Source organism: Blastomyces dermatitidis, assembly GCF_000003525.1.
Source record: "Blastomyces dermatitidis ER-3 genomic scaffold supercont1.6, whole genome shotgun sequence".
Classification (NCBI taxonomy): Eukaryota; Fungi; Ascomycota; class Eurotiomycetes; order Onygenales; family Ajellomycetaceae; genus Blastomyces; species Blastomyces dermatitidis.
The window spans coordinates 2,904,765-2,923,238 of NW_025544779.1; the positions used below are offsets into that span (position 1 = coordinate 2,904,765).

At 41.2% G+C, this 18,474-nt stretch overlaps 6 protein-coding genes across 6 annotated transcripts; 3 read left to right on the forward strand and 3 right to left on the reverse strand.

Moving 5' to 3' along the window:
* Nucleotides 1-75: 75 nt before the first annotated feature.
* Nucleotides 76-2,025, reverse strand: BDCG_06234 (uncharacterized protein). The gene is made up of 2 exons (XM_045421968.1): nt 1,757-2,025; nt 76-1,669 (listed from the first exon to the last, which is right to left on the reverse strand). Exons 1-2 carry the CDS (start codon nt 1,900-1,902, stop codon nt 280-282), a joined length of 1,536 nt encoding a protein of 511 aa, XP_045277710.1. The 5' UTR covers nt 1,903-2,025; the 3' UTR covers nt 76-279.
* An 86-nt stretch (nt 2,026-2,111) lies between these two features.
* Nucleotides 2,112-3,753, forward strand: BDCG_06235 (uncharacterized protein). Its single transcript, XM_045421969.1, has 3 exons — nt 2,112-2,485; nt 2,584-2,803; nt 2,888-3,753. Exons 1-3 carry the CDS (start codon nt 2,186-2,188, stop codon nt 3,328-3,330), a joined length of 963 nt encoding a protein of 320 aa, XP_045277711.1. The 5' UTR covers nt 2,112-2,185; the 3' UTR covers nt 3,331-3,753.
* Nucleotides 2,958-4,716, reverse strand: BDCG_06236 (40S ribosomal protein S9). Its single transcript, XM_045421970.1, has 6 exons — nt 4,561-4,716; nt 4,454-4,491; nt 4,359-4,377; nt 4,177-4,275; nt 3,855-4,088; nt 2,958-3,782 (listed from the first exon to the last, which is right to left on the reverse strand). The coding sequence occupies exons 1-6, from the start codon at nt 4,566-4,568 to the stop codon at nt 3,605-3,607; spliced, it is 576 nt and encodes a 191-aa protein (XP_045277712.1). The 5' UTR covers nt 4,569-4,716; the 3' UTR covers nt 2,958-3,604.
* On the forward strand, nt 4,706-6,528 carry BDCG_06237 (60S ribosomal protein L21-A). Its single transcript, XM_045421971.1, has 4 exons — nt 4,706-4,913; nt 4,983-5,050; nt 5,116-5,163; nt 5,287-6,528. The coding sequence occupies exons 1-4, from the start codon at nt 4,878-4,880 to the stop codon at nt 5,615-5,617; spliced, it is 483 nt and encodes a 160-aa protein (XP_045277713.1). The 5' UTR covers nt 4,706-4,877; the 3' UTR covers nt 5,618-6,528.
* Nucleotides 6,529-6,559: 31 nt separating this feature from the next.
* BDCG_06238 (mitochondrial carrier protein) lies at nt 6,560-8,836 on the forward strand. The gene is made up of 4 exons (XM_045421972.1): nt 6,560-6,865; nt 6,920-6,980; nt 7,068-8,018; nt 8,117-8,836. The coding sequence occupies exons 1-4, from the start codon at nt 6,802-6,804 to the stop codon at nt 8,154-8,156; spliced, it is 1,116 nt and encodes a 371-aa protein (XP_045277714.1). The 5' UTR covers nt 6,560-6,801; the 3' UTR covers nt 8,157-8,836.
* Nucleotides 8,837-9,777: 941 nt separating this feature from the next.
* On the reverse strand, nt 9,778-11,258 carry BDCG_06239 (uncharacterized protein; the record flags this gene model as incomplete). The annotated part of the gene is made up of 2 exons (XM_045421973.1): nt 9,778-10,621; nt 11,114-11,258. 2 exons carry the CDS (start codon nt 11,256-11,258, stop codon nt 9,963-9,965), a joined length of 804 nt encoding a protein of 267 aa, XP_045277715.1. The 3' UTR covers nt 9,778-9,962.
* Between the last annotated feature and the right edge of the window lie 7,216 nt (nt 11,259-18,474).

Genomic DNA, 18,474 nt, shown 5'->3' on the forward strand with positions numbered 1-18,474 from the left:
TAGTTATATAGGTTATCACGGGATGTTCGGCTGTAATGAATACCCTAATCCAACAATTGGAGTGCGGTTCCAGAAGGAAGGGGGGGGTGCAAGGGCAATAATAACAAGGGTGATATATGGGGTAAGTAGAGAGGTAAACCAAGACCAGTAGCATGCGCATGCCGATATGATCCAAAACAACGCAGTGTTGTAGGCGTAGGATTGCAAAAAAGAAAACATCCAAATGAAGGAGGAAAACCGCCCCAAAAAAAAAAAAAAAAAAAAAAAAAAATATTAAGGCTACCACTCAGGCCTAACGTCAACATGCCCATCATCCGTCAAAACCTTCCCACGATCCCACTCCCTTTTCTCCCCCCGCTTCACCCACTTCACATCCTCCACATCCCTATCACGGCCCCCCATATCTCTGTGGCCCCCGCCACCAGCACCACCATCCAACCCCGCAAACGCCCCATTCCCAGCCCATTTCTCAATAACCCCTTCATCAAACCCAGCCGCGCGAAGCCGATCTGCACCCTTCCGCCTCCACAACGCACGATCCCGCAACGCCTCAAGAGCCATGTCCCAGTCATCGTCCTCTGCAGTCGCCAGGCCGGCCACCGGCCGGCGTCGTGGCCTGCTGGGGCTTTTTGAGGTGTTGGCCGTGTTACCCTCGCCCTCGTCCTCGTCATCTGGGCGGACATCGAGGGCCGGATCGTAACCGGATGCGAAGTGGGCGTCGATATTATTGCTTTTGTTCTTCTTGTAGGCGCCCCTGCCTCGGGAGCGGAGTGGGGGGGTATCGTCGTTTTCTGCCGAGGGGGGGAGTGGGCCGATGAGACTTTCTAGCGGGTCTGAATCTGAATCTGAAGCTGAAGCTGAAGCCGAACCTGGCACTGACGGGTCTATGGTATCAACATCTCGCGACCGGGGTTCGGGGTTGCTGTGACGTGGTGAAGTTTGGGGAAGGGGTGGGGATTTCCCCGCCTCTGCAGCGGCCCGTGTCTCTCGGGATGTAGTAGATGTGCGGTGTTTGCGGGGGTGGTGCTGTTCGCCATGCGATTCATTTTTACCCTTTAGACTTCCCTTTCGGGAACTGGAGCGCTCTGGTGGGCGACGTCTAGTTCGTGACGGGGAGCTAGAATGACTGCGGTGGCGTTTTTGACGCCGGTGAGAACGGCGTTCTCGATCGTCATCGCTCGACCTGTGCTTGTCTGAGGAATGGCTATGTTCCGCATGCCGCCGGCTATGACTGCGGTGAGACCGATCGTCTTCCTTCTTATGGCGTCTCGATCTCGACGATTTATGTCTTCTCGCCCTCTCTTCATCGTCGCTGCTCTCATCATTCTCCCTTCTCCTCATTCTCTGTTCCCTCCGTCCCTCCCTCTCTCGATCATGCGAAGTATGTCTACTCTCCTCTTCCCTTCCTTTTTGTCGTCTAGAGTGTCCCCCACTTTCGTATTTTTTGTCTGTGGAAGCCTCAACCCTGCGTCGCTTCGCCGCTCTGACATCATATAGATCGCGAGCTGCCGTCGAACCAGACGAAGGCTCATGCCCATGTCGCAACGCCCTCATTCTCTCACGAGCCTCTTCCTCCTCCTTTCTTTTCAGACTCGCATTATGGCTGTCCGTTTCGCGCAGTATATTCCTCAGAAATCGGGTATTAGGCTTTGGGGCACGTGCGAAGGGTCTACAATTAAGGTCATTCCCGCGCAATAGTCAGAAAACGACACAGATAGAAACAAAGGTAGTTTTAAAAGAAGACAGCCACACATACCTCTGGAGTGGGATGAAAGCATTCATTCCCAGGGTAGAATATCGTAGGGAACTATCGCGTGCATCCTTCGCAAGGAGCTGGGCGACATATTCGTCGTCGTCGAGGTCGGGAGCATTCGTAGAGTCCGCCCCGTTCTTCGTAGACATTATACAAACTGACAGGCCATGTATAAAATAGATGATTCAAGTGGGAGGAGATATATATCGCCTCTGCACCTTGACGTATGTAAGGAGGGGTCAAGTTGCAGCCTTGGGCTCGGCGGGTTGATGTCGCTGGTTGGTTTATGACGGCTGATATTTCGAAGTTGATGCAAACATGACAAACATTACTGATTATCTCTCCTCGAGTGGTTACATCTATCTACATAATTACTAGAATGACGCTGACGCGGGAACATCATGTTTTCGACCATAGCTCAAATACCATTGGATGATTTCGTTGGTCTTTGAATCGGATATAAACCACTTATCTCTGTATATCGGCTACTTGCTTCTGGAAACGATGGAAGATAGCATGTCCACTACATCCCCCTCGAAAGCGCTGGCCGCTCTCCAGCAAATAGGCCCCGACACGCGCCTCTCAATTCTCAAAATCAGCGAACCAATTTCTACAACAACAAACCCAACCGGATCAGCCCAGTCGCCGTCCAACAGGCGCTCTGACGTGTCTACAGATGCGTTTGACAATCCAACTCCTGCGTCGCTGGAAGAAGATTTAACTCATTACAAGGTACGTAGGCACGCCCACACATAATCCCAGAATGTGCCATTGTAGAGAAAAGAAACTTCCATGACCTGACTGGATATGTTATGTGTCGTGGGGTTTAGGAACTTTTCGCGAAACTTCGTTTTTCATACATCGAGCAAGTCACGAAGGAGAAATTCCTGCGCGCAATCGTCGGGGACCCGCCATTGGTTGTTGGGCACCAAGAAAATATCGAGCTCGAAACCGAGTTAGCAAAGGTGAAGGAAGAACTGCAACGGCGGAAGGAGGATGTTAGACTGATGATTGAGGGAATGGAGAAGATGGGGAGGGCGCTGGCGACGCGTAAATAATACTCTCCGTTGTCCGATCTATTTTCATAAGCGCGTTTATTGAGATATTGACAACAAAACATTCTCTCCTGTCTAGGATACAAGAAAGTCCAGCTTCAGACAACACAATTATCCGACCTTCCGGCCTCAATTGAAAGCCTCGAATCCACGATATCTACACTACGCGCTGCAGCTTCGCAAGCGTCAAATGGGCACCAGCCTGACTCTACCCTTCCTTCGTCCCAGACTCTCTCGTTACCAGCCACCCTTGAACTGATTGCGGAACGTGAAGCAGAATTGGTTGCCATAGACCGGCAGCTTGCCTCGGTCAACTCGTCATTGCCACGGAGTACTAGAGAAGCTGACGCGATTGAGAGGGAATTGGTGAGACTGGAGAGAAAGAAGGTCAAGAGCGTGGCGCAGGCTACAGAGGCTCACAGGAAGAAGCAGGAAGGGGAGAGTGATGGGCTGGAGGAAATGGGGAGGTGGTATAGGGGCGCGGAGAAGGGGTTGAAAGATTTAGTGGGAGTTAAAGGATAATTGAAGCGGAAAGGTTCTCTCCTGGGTGGCTACATTCACGACTCTGAATGGTGTTCCAGGTTGTTTTAACTTTAGCAGGGTTACTTTTCAGGCGCTTATGCTTTATGAGTTGGCATAATTAGGACTCATTGGTGTCATATTCACATTATAAGGTAGAATGGCTAGCTTTTCTTCATTCTCATGAAATAGTTTTCCGATATTTATTTGATCATACATTAGGGTATGCCGGATAGCAAATAACGCCTCCCTTTCATGATTAACTCCACGCACACATCTACTCCTCGTCCTCTTCCTCCTCATCCACATCTCCTTTCTCACCAGCCTTGTTCTTCTTTCTCTGGACACGGCCAGGGCGTCCTTCACCAAATGGCGAGGTAAGAGCAAAATCAATGTGTTTCTGGGAGTCGAGACGGACGACGAAAGAAGGAACATTGACGATTTGCTTTCCAACACTGCAAAACGTTTAACACTAGTTAGAAAGTGCAAGACAATACACCGGACAGAATCGAATGGAATACACATACCGGATGTGTCGCTGTCTGATGAGGACACGGGCGTGGTGAATGGACTTGGCCAAACCGAGCTGGTAGACCTGGGTCTGCAGACGGCGCTCCAAGAAATCCTCGACCTTGAGCGCCAAGACGTAATCGAGCTTCATGCGGGACTCGTCGAGCACACCAACGCGGACAAGACGGCGAATCAAGGCGTTGCCCTCGAACAGGCGCTTGGGGTCTTTCTCGTCAAGAGTGAGGAGCTCACTATTAAAAGAATGCCTATTAGCGGACGCTCTCAATGCAAGATAATCATCCATAACTTTTCTAATTGCCTGAGTGGGTGCTTCCATACCGAGCAGCACGTCGAATCTTGGACAAGGTAAGCTGGACACGCCAGACTTCACGCTTGTTACGGAGGCCATATTTGCCGATAATTTCCAATTCGGAGTCACTAGCGAGGGAATCATGTTAGGAAATCTGACACAACGACATAAGCAGAGACAAGCTGCTGCTCAGTGGCCTGAGGATACTAACAGACGCGCCGACTCGTATGCTAAAATTGAAAGAAAGCGCAATTGTCAGTATATCGACGAATCTCCATATGCCAAGGATTGCAAGTGGTTACATACGGCGACGAGGGACCTTGTAGGTCTTGGAGTAGGAGCGACTAGAAACAACTCAAATATTAGAGAATCGCTCATTTTATCCAGCACAAGACGAGCATCCAAATACTCACGGGGCCATGGCTGAGGAGACGGCAGCGCAATCCGGTTTGTCGAGGGTGTGTCGTTGTCGGGGTGCGGAAGTAAGGAATCAGAAAAATAAAGTCGATGTTGGAAGTTTTGATGCGGCTCTATGGGGCTCGCTAAGACGTCGGTGGGCGATTACTTGTTTGGGCCAGAATTAGGGTTGAGCCCGCACACCGTCCGGCTAAGCGAAAAACCCAACCATCGCAGCCCGACGACGACAAGCTCTTTGCAGTCTGTCCGTAGGAAGAAGCACTTTCGACGTCGACAATCGCCATCGCCATCTGACTACCTCACATCCGTCAAGATGGGTCACTCTCACGGTCTGAGGAAGGGCACTCGCGTAGGTTTTTCTCTACTGTTTATTCTCTCCATTGATGAGTTACTAACATAGGGATGTGATGTTTTATAGTATGCCTTCTCCCGCGAATACAAGAAACATGGCGTTATCCCTCTCTCCACCTATCTGAGAGTTTACCGGTACGAAAGAATATACTCTGATTGATGCTGTTTTAGGAAATTTGGATCTAACTCCGGGTATATAGGGTTGGCGACATCGTGGATATCAAAGTCAATGGAGCAGTTCACAAGGGGTCAGTACCAAGTATTTCCTCAACGTCGGACCGCGATAACTGTGGAATCGATCACCGCTATAAAGAATTCCCCCCTCTACGATAAAATAGATCGATGCGCTGAGACATTTGTGATATTTATAGTATGCCACATAAGGTCTACCATGGCAAGACCGGTGTTGTCTACAACGTGACCAAGTCCGCCGTTGGTGTCATCATCTACAAGCGCGTTGGAAACAGATACATGGAGAAGCGCGTCAACGTCCGCATTGAGCACGTTTCCCACTCCCGATCCAGAGAAGAGTTCCTCCGCCGAGTCAAGGAGAATGCCCTTAAGAGACAGAAGGCCAAGGAGGAGGGTATCCACGTCCACCTGAAGAGACAACCTGTCGGACCCCGGGAGGCGAGAACAGTGAGCACGGAGGGAAATATGCCCGAGACGATCACACCTGTTGCATACGAGACGACTATCTAAAGAAAGACAAAAATTCAATTATCTGTGTTGTACGGGGTTTGGGTTCTTTTTTTTTTTCCCTTTTACGACTATTTTTCCTTTTATGTCACGGTGAAATAGTGTATTGCACTTGGTGGCGTGGAGGAGCGCAGCCTCTACACATGGTATCAATACAACCATACATCCACGACAAATGAGGAAATCAATTTTTTTGCCAATCAATGGTGTGATTCATATCCGTTGAGATTTTGCTTCATCAGTGGGGAGGGCCATATCACTTTATTGTCACAATGTTTTTCGTGGCCAACATCGGTTCGGTTGCTACAGGACTTTGCGGTCTTGGCCTACTCTTTCTGCTGGCGACTTAACCGACACCTATCCGACCCGGAAACAAACCCCAGTGGATTTCCTCTGGCTTCATAGCCTCATGCATTATGAAATCTTGTCGGCCAACACCTCCAGGTCGGTGCCATCTCCTTAAGATACGTACTGTTGTAAACTTTTCAAGGCTCTCGTATACATGTGAATGGCTAGTTTGATGAGCTACAAGTTGACAGCGTTCGAAGTTAGTATACTTCTCTTTTGGACGCCGCTAGTGAAGAGGGAATTTTGAAGTTCAATGAAGATGCGCTGTGTAGCTATGTTTGAATCTCCAACCCGATATTTAAGCTGAATTCGGCCCGGGGCCTCAAGCGGTTCACTTGCTAGTCAATGGGAACTATTACATCCTGACGCTTCAATCCATTCACTCATACTGTTCAGCACCATGATTATCTTAGTGTAGTGAATGCTCTCATATGTTAGTCTCCCCCCTGATATCTTTCTCTACTCCTCAGGCCAATTCGACACCAAACTTGTAGATCACATGATCATACTCAACGCGCCCGGTCGATGGTAAGTCCACGCGCTAAACCTCTTTGGACCTCGAAGCTTTCGCGTCTCCCAAGAACGCTAAAAAAAAAAAAAAAAAAAAAAAAAAAAAAAGATCTCAGGACAAAGATTCTGCGATCTCTGGAAGCGGTTTCACTGATATTCCCAGAAGAACACACCTCCAAGTTTGATATCATGATAACACCCTTGCTTTCATATTATTAATTCTTTTTTTCTTCTTTCCTTTCTTGTATCGTCGTTTCATTGTTACCCATCAATGTGAATAATTTGGGAGTGTTAATTTTTACATACCAAAGCTCCGGCTCCCGAACACAATGTCCTTCTCTTCACATACCCAGGACCCTACTGGGCGCACTCGCCTTGAAAATGAGAAACAAGGTTCGCGACAGTCTATACTGCCATAACAGCGAGAAACTGACGATGTGGTGGAAGCTGGTCCTCAAAAAACAGAAAAGCCTGACGCGAAATCATGGGCTCACTTCCTCGCCGGAGGGTATGTATTTCAACTCCGTACCTCATCTTCCTTTTGAATTTTTAGATGTCAAAAATAGAATGAACGTTGCTAACCAAGACTTAATAGTATTGGCGGGATGACCGCAGCTACTCTCACCTGTCCACTTGATGTCCTAAAAACCCGCCTGCAATCAGACTTTTATCAAGCCCAACTCCGCGCCCTGCGCGAGGCTCATCCCTTGCCTCAGTCAACCTCTATTCTTACCGTCCCTCGAAGTGCTCTACTCCATTTCACAGAAACTCTTCAAATGCTTAGAACAATACACGTCCATGAGGGGTGGCGGGGCTTGTTCAAAGGTCTGGGACCCAACCTAATAGGCGTAGTCCCAGCAAGGGCTATCAACTTCTATGTCTACGGAAATGGAAAACGTTTATTGAATGAGTATTTCGAATATGACCCGGCCACTTCACCTATGGGCGTTCACTTGACAGCTGCGGCGATGGCTGGCATTGCGACGGGAACAGCGACAAACCCCGTCTGGCTAGTAAAAACGCGGTTGCAACTGGACAAATCGAACGCTTCCAGCGTACCTGGCAGAGGGCGTCAGTATAAAAATAGCTGGGACTGCATTAGACAGACTGTGCGCCACGAAGGAATTCGAGGGCTCTATCGTGGACTGTCCGCATCGTATCTCGGAGTCACGGAGAGCACGATTCATTGGGTGATGTATGAACAGATGAAAAGGATACTCGCTACAAGGGAGGCCCGTAGGCTTGCTGATCCAACACATGTACCGAGTTGGGTTGATGATGCTGGGGCCTGGGGAGGAAAAATATTTGCCGCGGGCTTCGCCAAGCTCTTCGCTGCTGCCGCCACGTACCCGCATGAAGTTGTCCGCACAAGGCTACGGTTGGCTCCTACGGTGTCGGTATCAGGGGACAAGGCTAAGATGAAGTATACCGGTTTAGTCCAGTGCTTCCGACTGATATTCAAGGAGGAAGGAATGGCAGGCCTATACGGGGGTCTGACACCACACCTCCTCCGAGTTGTCCCAAGTGCTGCGATCATGTTTGGAATGTAAGTATTGAACAGCCAACATTCACGATTTACTCTTTTGGTATTTTGAGGGGTCTATATATCCTGTTCCTTTGCTGACATTCTCACCCAAACCTTAGGTATGAAATGATTGTGCGGCTCCTTGGTGCTACAGCATAATTGCTCTCCACTGCCATGTCCGCCTATTCGTTGCCAGATCGGCCGCATTTCCCTCCCAAACTGCTTCTATAATATCTCACGACGAACCGGATGGCATGTCTATATTTCTTAACACTTCTTCGCCGCCATTCCAAATCCCCACTTCTGTGTCTGCATTTCTCTACGGCGCTTCGGGTTATAATAGACATACAAAGAATCCCCCAGAAAGTAATGGCTATGGTGCTGAGGGATAGAATTTTCAAGGAGGAGGAGACATGGTTGCGTCTCGGTACCCTTGATTTGTTTATTTGTTTATTTGTTTATTTTTTATTTTTTATTTTTGCTGTAGAGCAATCTTCTATTTTATGTCCAGCTTGGATGAAATACTGTAATTTGTATCTCTATGTTTTGTTTTCCTTTTTCCGTTTTGAGGAGTCGGGGGACGGAAGGGCCCAAGATCTACATGATAGATGCAATGTAACTCCGTATTATCTGTGGGAAAGGGGTTGATAATGGCGTTTCCTGGGGCATCAGATGTTTTAACCTACGTTTGGGGGTTTTATTTCCTTTACTGTGTTTTCTTGCATCACTCGATTGCCTTGCATTTCAAGCCTGTGAGGGTTATTACTATTTGTTGCTATGCTTTATCCTTTTCTCTTGTTGATGACGTATCACTAGCGGCTATTGTATCATATGTTTATCGGACCGTATATTATTGTTCTCCATATTCCTTTCTTTATTTTTATTTTTATATATATATATTCGGTTTTTTTCTTTTCTTTCTTTTCCTAATGCTATCATAGAAAGAACTATCCGCCCCCAACCCCCATCCTCCGATCCCTGTGTAAATGCCGGCTATGGCAGCGGGCAACTAGTCGGCACCAGCTGGCAAGGCGAGCACTGCTTTTTACAACCCCCAGGTGCAGGGTTGGGATCGGGTGGCTTATTGCAATATCACGTCCGATCTGTTTGCTATGCTGCAGGGAGGTAACAGAACCTGGATGTAGAAAAGTCGTGTAACTACTTCGGGTCCGGAAATCGGGATCCAGAATACGTTCGAGCACATAGTTGGACCGGATGTTGAAGCCGATCGTATGTACCGTACTATGTGGCGCGGGAGTTTTATATTGACATGCACGGCTCGGTAATTGATTTTCTATTAGTTAGTATGTAGAAAAGAAAAAATCTTATATCTACAATATTAATATGAAACATGTGAAAAAATAAGTGGCTAAAAGAAATGAAAAAAAAGTAAGTCTGTAGTGATTAGAAGATTAAAATGAAAATGTCTAAATCAGTGCTCTGTGACACTTTAAGCTTCTCCGTCTGCATCAAATCTACAGTCTATAACTATCTCTCAAATAGTTAATCCTCATTCTTTCATGAATTCTTCAAAACCACCCGTTTTGCCTGTTGTATATCCTAAGATAATAGAGTTAGAATAGAAAAGCTTCCATTATCAGTTGAAGTACGGATCTCTTCAAAGAATTGCCCATTAATACATCTTAAACCGAGCTCATCAGATGATATTATTCTGCAACCTCTGTCAGTTAGCACTGATAATAGTAGATCAAGATCTTTGCCGCCAGAGCAGACGGGGCAGCAGATCTATGAGAAGGTGCAGCACGGCCAGTTTTCCATTCTAAATCCGAAACTACAGGCACCACAGGCACCACAGCCACCAACCTCAGCCAAACAGGCACAACTTGAACTTCTGCGTGCACAAAAGAGTTTCTGTTGCTTTCCATTTGTACTCCGTTATCCGTACTCCATTCATGGAAAGCCAATTACCAACCTCACCCTGATTAATTTTAACGAGTTGCGTGACTATACAGAAAATTGCAAGCTCAGTGCTGCAATCCCCCAGAAGCGGGCAGCCGCAGCATCAGGGACAAGATTGCGAACCAAAGATGCTGCAACGGGTTGAGTCCCGGAGGTTCGGCTCATGGGCTCAGGTCGCCAACCTCCAGGTTCATCACAGTGGTCACGGCTGGCTAGGGTGGCCTCACGCCGGCCGTCGTTACTGCCTGGGGATCCCCGCACCTCGGTAGTGACAGTATGCGTCTGAATAGAGATTTCACAACCAATAGAAAGAGTAGTTTGTTGGCCAGCTGGCCTACAAAACACCAATGAAATGAATACCTCTGTAGGTAGCTCATTGACCGGCGGCTGACGAATTCTTTCACACTCTACTCTGCACACGAACATTGGCATACTGGCCTCTGAACAGAAAGTGTAGAGTGCAGATCCCGGTCTTATTTTTCGACTGGGTACACGTATGTAGTATGTACCACATTCCCAATCCGGGTGGCTTATGCCACAGAACACAGAGTAGTGCAGATTTGACACGGAAATGTGCCGAGGATCGGCATAGGGGATGGTCTGGACAAAGTTAGTCTGCCGGGCATCCTTCTCAGATCTCAGACTCCGCTTTGGCTTCTTCAGAACTATCAAGCTGGTGTGCGACTCGAGTTGATGTCTTTGGTCTAGCTAGCTGTTACCACCGACCATTTCACATCCCTTCAGAGTCGTAGGGGCTGTACGTAATTTGTAAATCCGCAACTTTTTAAATCTCGTTAATAAAAACCTAACTCTCACCCCGAGCTGCGCAGATCGGGAGTTTAGCAACCACAGAGCGTCGGAGCACTAATCGGGATGACGAGTCTGTTAAAGAAGTCGGTCCGTGGCGCTTTCATTATCATTCCTGTCTCATCCCTCGCCTGTACTGAACTGAACTTCTTTCGAAATTTAAAAAGGTAGGAAGGAAGAGAGGAAAGCGTAGACCGGGCACAGGAACGGCTGAAAATATTAGATGGCGTATTTCGATAGGTTTCCGAGCTTCTTTTCCTGAGGGTTATCGACCGGTTTCGTGTATACGACCCTTAATAGAATAAAGCAAAACATGTGTATAGTACGTGCTTCTTCCACAATCAGGAGGGATAATTCCATACCTCTCTCTAGGCGCCTTTCCCACTTACAGATTGTACGTGCGCCAAGAATTACGTGTTCGGAGCTCTTGCCATATCCCTCCCTCCTATTGGATCGGAGCAGCGCCGCCATCAAGCCATGAAACTTCTTCAGCCTTGCCAAGACGCAGCTGCCGGAGTTGGTTCCATGGTTCATGCCCCGTGCCTTGCTTCTAACCCAGCTAAATAAGAAATTAATAATACACAAATACAGCCTGTCCTGTACGTACATACATACATCACATCATTTGTACTGTACTTTGGACTATTTCGATCGCTGCCTTTTCACCGTCTATAAATTATAATCCGTATGTGTCTTCTTTAACTTCTGGAAAAGCGATGCCGTGTAACCGATTCCTTTGGTAATCTGCACTCGAGGACTGCCGAAGAGAAAATATGATATCTTATTTATGACTTTAGAAGCCATTTTGCTGGGTCGCAAAATATTGTTGGCAGCCGGAGAAGTGACCTCACCAATAACTTTTGCCGAGTGCCCCTGGCCCCTTGGTTGAAGATGTAACTAATCCAAGCCACAATTCTGCAGTCAGTGCGGTGACAATGCCAGTATTCTTGCCTTCTCGTGTTCTCGATGGCCAGAAGAAGATCTGAGCGCAATTATTATTATTATTCCTTTTTTTCTTTCTATCTCAGTCTATGCAGGAGAACCACTTTTAGAACCTTAGTCTGAGAGCAGAATTTATTTCCAATCACTCATCTGACTATTACTCTCACAGAGGTGTATGCAGATCTCAAGCAGTCTTTAACATCATCAGTCAGAGCAAATCCTTCACTACTCTCAATTTGGAGTCTATAGAGTAGTATGATTCTGATTCTTTGACATCTCTAAGCTAGAAGGTTCAGAGAAAACCATCAAAACCTGATTAAACCTGAGTGGATACAAAGACTATTAGTCAAATATGTACTTTGTAGTTAGTGGAAAACCTCCTCCTAGTCTATTAATTACCCATCTGTAGCCAAGAACTGGCCCAGATTGTGAATGTAATCAAATAGATTAACTATGGATAGGTGTTCTGGCTCATAAACAGGCAGGTCTTCTCATGCAAGGCGTGTTGAGCTTCAATTGGCTGCGGATTTTTGCGAGAGCTCAGCACGCGTTAGTGAGGGAGGAAAAGTTCATGGAGTAGAGAGATTTGATTTTTAATATGCGTATGTCTCTGGTCAAGCTGCAGCAGAATGTTAAGGCCTGTATCAAGCCAATCATCTTCTGCAGGGTGAAATGGTCTTGCAACTGAGAAGTTTCAATGCAGCTCTGATATTTTTATAACTAGATGTGCAGGATCCAGTTTTGAAATGGATTAAATGTGCAATGGGTAAAGGAGAGCCTCGGGAAAAGTAGAACCAGCAGCTCTAGTTATCACTTCAGCATCCCGCTGTCTTGGCTCAGGTGGAACTTGAAAAATTCTCTGTATTCAGAAGAAACTCACAGATTTGACAAGGCATGATGAGTACGCTTGAGGTATCTTCTTCATGATTTGAATTTTGTACAGTTTCTTAGCATGTTGTGGACGATTTAATTTTCATTAAAGGTGTCTGGAAAAAGAGCCTAAATTTTTCCCTGAATGATGCAAACTCACGTCGCGGATTTGCAGACATAATACAGCAGCCTATAGTGACATTTGAGTCAAATGACTTTTTTTGTGTTTTTCCGCTGTACTTACTTAATTTCACTTATAGACATCTATCAATAGAAATTTATATGAAAGTTTGTCTGCAAGCAGAAATATTTTTCATTTCATTTTAATTAATTACAAGCATCAAACGCTCGCTTACGCTCGCTTTGCTGCTTGCGCAGCCCCCCTACCACTTTCACCCTCTACCTCTAACCCCCTTTATCACCCCTTCCACCCCTTCCACCCCTTCCACCCTCTACCCCCTTTATCACCACCACCGCCTCTACCGCCTCTACCGCCCCGCAGCCCCTCTCTATCACTTCCACCCTACCCTCTCTTATCACCCCTTTCACCCCTTCCACCTCTTTCACCCCCTTCACCCCTACTAGACTGGCCGCCGGGACCATGAATTTCATGTTTGGTTCCATTTGGTCTGGTCCCATACATTTCTTGGCGTGAATCCCGCTGGGACTGACTATTAAAAAAACAGATAAAGTGACTATATATCAGATCTTAAAATGAAACCATGACTTGAAAAAAATGAGAAAGTGGTTCCATTTAGTCTCATTTAGTTCCATTCTTAGTATAAAGTTACTATTTTTAGACATTTTAAGGTTTTTTTTAGACTATTTTTAATTTTTTAAAAAGTAACACTTTTTGATAATACTCAAATGAGATTTAAAGTCATTTAAAGCAATAAAAATAATTTAAATTGAGAAGTAGAAATCATAATCTCATTTGAAAAATATAATAAGAGTAGACAGTAAGTCTCACTGAGACAGTATAAGACTACTATCTAATGTTAAAACTGTGTAATAAGATCAGTTAAATTGATAATAAAACTATTAAAAAATCTGGTTCTGGTCTCAGACTAGACTGACCATGTGACCGTGTCTGAGATCAGAATCAAACTTTACAGTTATCATGTTATCTAAAAGCATTACTTCTGATCATAATTTATATTCATCACATTGATTTCAAATCCTGTTATTTCAAATATTAAAGATCTCAGATTCACTTTTCAAATAAAAATCTAGTCTCAGATAAAGAATATGTTTGAATTCTTAGTTACATTTTCATTCTGATTTCATTATTGAAAATGACATTAAATGAGACTATGAAATCATTTCTCACTTATATAATATCATAACATAGTGCTCATTTGTTGAAAATTCAACAGAGAGTATTATCAAATATCATTACTTTTTTAAACACAGATTATAATCAATATCATTTTAATTAAAAAAAAAAATGTAAAATATAAAAAATAACAAAAAAACAAAAAATAAAATAACAAGAAAAAATCACAATAAAAAAAAAAAAAAAAAGAGAAAGAAAAAAAGCAGAGAAAGAAAAAGATAGAAAGAGAAAGAAAAATTAAAAAAAAAAGAAAAGAAAAAGAAAAAAATAAAAAATAAAAATAAAAAAAAATTAAGATTATAGAGTTATAGTATTCTTAAAATATCTACTCTTCAGAGTCTTTATAATATTCATTATCAACTGTGTATTTCTCACAGTGAGAATAACACAGCTGTGATAAGTTATTATCTTAATACTATCTAATAAATAATCAGTATATATCTATATAAATATGAATAATTAAAAAATATACACTTAAAAAGTGTGATCAGAGTGAACTCTGCTATCACTTGAATAATATTAAGAATAGAATACTGAAATTGATGATTTCTCTCATTGATTTCACAGACAAGATGTGTGAAGATAATCTTAAGAAATATAAGATTCTCTGACTTCTGATAGAAATGAATCTTATAAAGAGACTCTATTTTCATCATATCAGAGACTGAGTGTTATCAAAAAGTATTACTTTAATACATATGTACTTACTACAGTGATTCACTCTCTGCATATATGACTGAGAGTTATGACTTTCTCACACTGCACAGCTCTCTCTGAGATGCTGCTGTTAATTTACAACTTACATAGTCTCTCAGTTCAGCACATACTGCACATATGCAGCTCTGTATACTGAGGCTGTGTTGATCATTATCATCTGACATAGTACTCACTTTTCACAGGCTATGTTTTGTTTGATTGAGAGAGAAGAAGGGATGCAACTGCTGTTTTATTTAAGAGAGAATGAATAATTGAATCTGTAGAAGATAATTTGATTTCTTCTGTATTTAAAATTTGATTAGTCTATACTCTTCAATTTAAGAGTTTCTGAGAGTGTTTTAATAGTTTTCATATCAGCTTGAAATTAGTAATTGATTGAAGAAGAGAAAAGAGAGAAGAAAGAAATGAGAACAACTTATCTTTATAATATGAAAACAGAGAATTACTGCAATTATTTGTTCTAGTAATAAAGATCTGTTTTCTGCATGTATCTCTGATACAGATTATATAATAACTGTATACAAAGAATATCAACAGTGCATGCATTGAATGAAGATAATATTACTATACAACACTGTAGCTGTTTCTGTACATTGCTGAAAGCTGTTAATATTTTCTTTGAGTCTCTTTATATTTAATAAGTCAGTAATATATTTCAATGCACTTTCTCTTTCATCATCATTATCATTATTATTATCATTATTATTATCATCATCATCATTATCACTATCATCATTATTATTATCATCATCATCATTATCATCATTATTACTATCATTATTATTATTATATTATTTCTGACTGTCTCTTCTATCTTTATCTCTCTTCAACACTTACTGAAATCAATCATATCATCTCTTTTCAAATATTCTGCGGTTCTGCGGATCACCAAGGCGCGTGAGCACTGTCACAGATTGAAGAAAGAGAAGAAGAAGATATTTAAGTAAGAGAAGACAGATTATAAGACATGTTATAATATCTTGAAGAGACTCTGTAAGAAAGTAGAATGATAATGATTTTAAGTAACACTTCTGATAGATTTAGACTGAACTAAGTATAGAAATAATATGAATAGTGCTGCCTGTGAGAGATTGAAGAAGAAGATAGTGAAAAGTCTTATACAGTAGCAGTAAGATCAGAAGAAGTTCTGAGAATAATTTGAGATCAAGATGAAGAGAGAGAGAGAGAAGAAGAGTGTTACTGTAAATAAGTAATGACAGAAGAAGATTGAGAGAGTATTGAAGTAGAAGATAAAGAAGTCAAAACTGGTAAGTTTTTTATTTATTAAGAGATAATGATTTTTGATAATACTTCTGTTCTCTAATTAATTAGCAGAAGCTGACAGAGAAGAAGAGAATTAAGGCCTTGTTCAGATCTTAAATGCACTTCATAATTTAGAATATTAAGAAGACAGTTCTGCTCTCTGAGCATGTCAATCTGCTTACTGCTGAAGTGAAATCTGAGACAGCAGATCAGAAAATGCAGGATTTTGAGATACAGGTTGACCTGGCTGAGAGAAAGTAGTGAGAACTCTTCTCTGAGAAGGCAGTGAAGAGAGATTTTGAAATGATTATCATCTCAGATAAGGAGAAGAAGAAGAAGAAGAAGAATGAGAAGTGAATTATAAAGAATGATAAGAAGAATGAGAAAGAGAAGAAAGATAATAAGTAGAAAAAGTTTTTTTCTTTTTATATTAATTAGTTTAGTTGTAAGTTCATAATTATTAATAATTGAAATTAATTTTGAGTTTTTAAAAATTATTGTACAAGTTGTAATCAAGTCAGAAACAATATATATATATATATATATATTTAACTATCATGATTCACAAATCACTATAATGTATAAGTATCAACATTTTTTCAACATTGATATTCACAATATTAATATATTTTTAATGATATTATCTGATAATGTAATTTAGTAACACTTTCTTTCATAATATTAATATATTTCAAGAAATATAGTAACACTTTCTTTCATAATATTAATATATTTCAAGAAATATGACAGAGATTAATCAAGATTATTTATTTACTTTTATACATTGATGATATTCAATCTGAGTTAGTACTAAAATTATAACTAAGCTAAGAAACAAGATTATTTTCTCTTATATTAATTCTTCTTACACACATCAGTGATCAGTTATTGAAAATAAATTATTATCTTTCTCAAATTATTATTATATCTTCTGAATTCACTTCTTTTACTTCTATTGAAGATTCATAAACTCTTTAAGAAATCACTGTGAATCACAAAGTCTATGTTATTTATAATTCAACACAGAATACTCTCTTTCAATCATGATAAATAATCACTTTATTCTTCACATCTGATTTCAGGTCACAAAATTTATGAAAAACTCAATACAAATATTAAGATGAACTATGAAATAATTATTAACAGATTGCATTGTAGATTACTGAAGAGTCATCTCTCTGCTACAATTACTGCAACTTCATTCAGAAACATTCATCATGAACTAATTATAACTTTGAAGAAATTTCTTAACATCTGAAGTCATCAGAATGCAGACAATAAAAGAAAAATAATCAGAAAATTACTACTGAGCTGGTAAGTTACTCTATCAGATAATGATTTTTGATAATACTAACTTTCTAATTTGAAGAAAATTATGTGAAAATGACTCTGTATCAGTACTCTGATTTCACAACTCTTATCTGATAACTTCTGTGAATAATTACTTTGCATGTGTATATCTCTGAATCTTTCTCTTTAATTAATTGAAAACTCTGAATTCTGAACACTTCTTCAAATGCTTAATTCAAATCTTCATATTTCACATCAATTCTGTCTTCAGTTCAATCTTGAAACATACTACAAAGTTAATATACAATATCTAGAATCAGAGTTGAAGAATCATTGAAGAGTGTCTCTTACAGTGAATGCATGAACTAGTATAAACAATCTTACATTTATGAGAGTTATATGTTATTACATTGATGAGAACTGAACTTATTGAGAGATATTAATTGAATTTGAATCATTGATCAGTAGTCATACTGAGAATTATATAGCAGAGATATTAATAACTGTGATTAAAAATGACTATTGAGATATTAGTCTCAGTCTTCTTACAATTATAACTGATAATACTGCGAATAACTACACTATGATGAAGAGCTTGAAGCAAAAATTGACTTTGCATTTCTGAAATAATAAACAAGGTCATATTCTCTGCATTACTCATGTGGTTCAACTTGTGATGCAAACACTGATAAAGAATCTTAACATCAAGATAAAGAATAATGAGATGGCTGATTCTTGAGATGAGAATGAGATGAAAGTGATTACTCAAGTAACTTTTGCATTCACTTTGTAAAAGATAATGTTTTTTGATAACACTTTTTAATATTGTTTTTTAATAATGCTTTTTAATAACACTACTGTTAATTTTGAATAGATTGACTAATAATTTAAATATCATAGATTTGAAACATTGCTAATGCAATTTGTATCTCTTCTAAACAATAATAATAATTTCATGATATTCAATAAACAAACAAATCAGTCACATCACTGAATATAATACAGAATATTAGAATATAATGAAGTTTAACATATAAGATAACTATTCAGACTCTTCAATTGTATCAGATAATTGATCATTGAGTGCAACACTCTGATCAGAAAAAGATTCAGATATTGAAACTTTCTGATATGAAGTGAACTCAGTTAAAATATGTGATTGATTTACTGTTTCAGTTTTATAAGATAACAAAGACAGTCTCAATCACTTATATATCAATGCTGCAGTCAGCCTGGTAAGTGTATAACAGTTTATTTACTTATCTTGAGAAGCAGTTGAATTACTTAAAAAGAAATTCAGTCTGAGATAATGCTATAGCACAGGCTATTGTT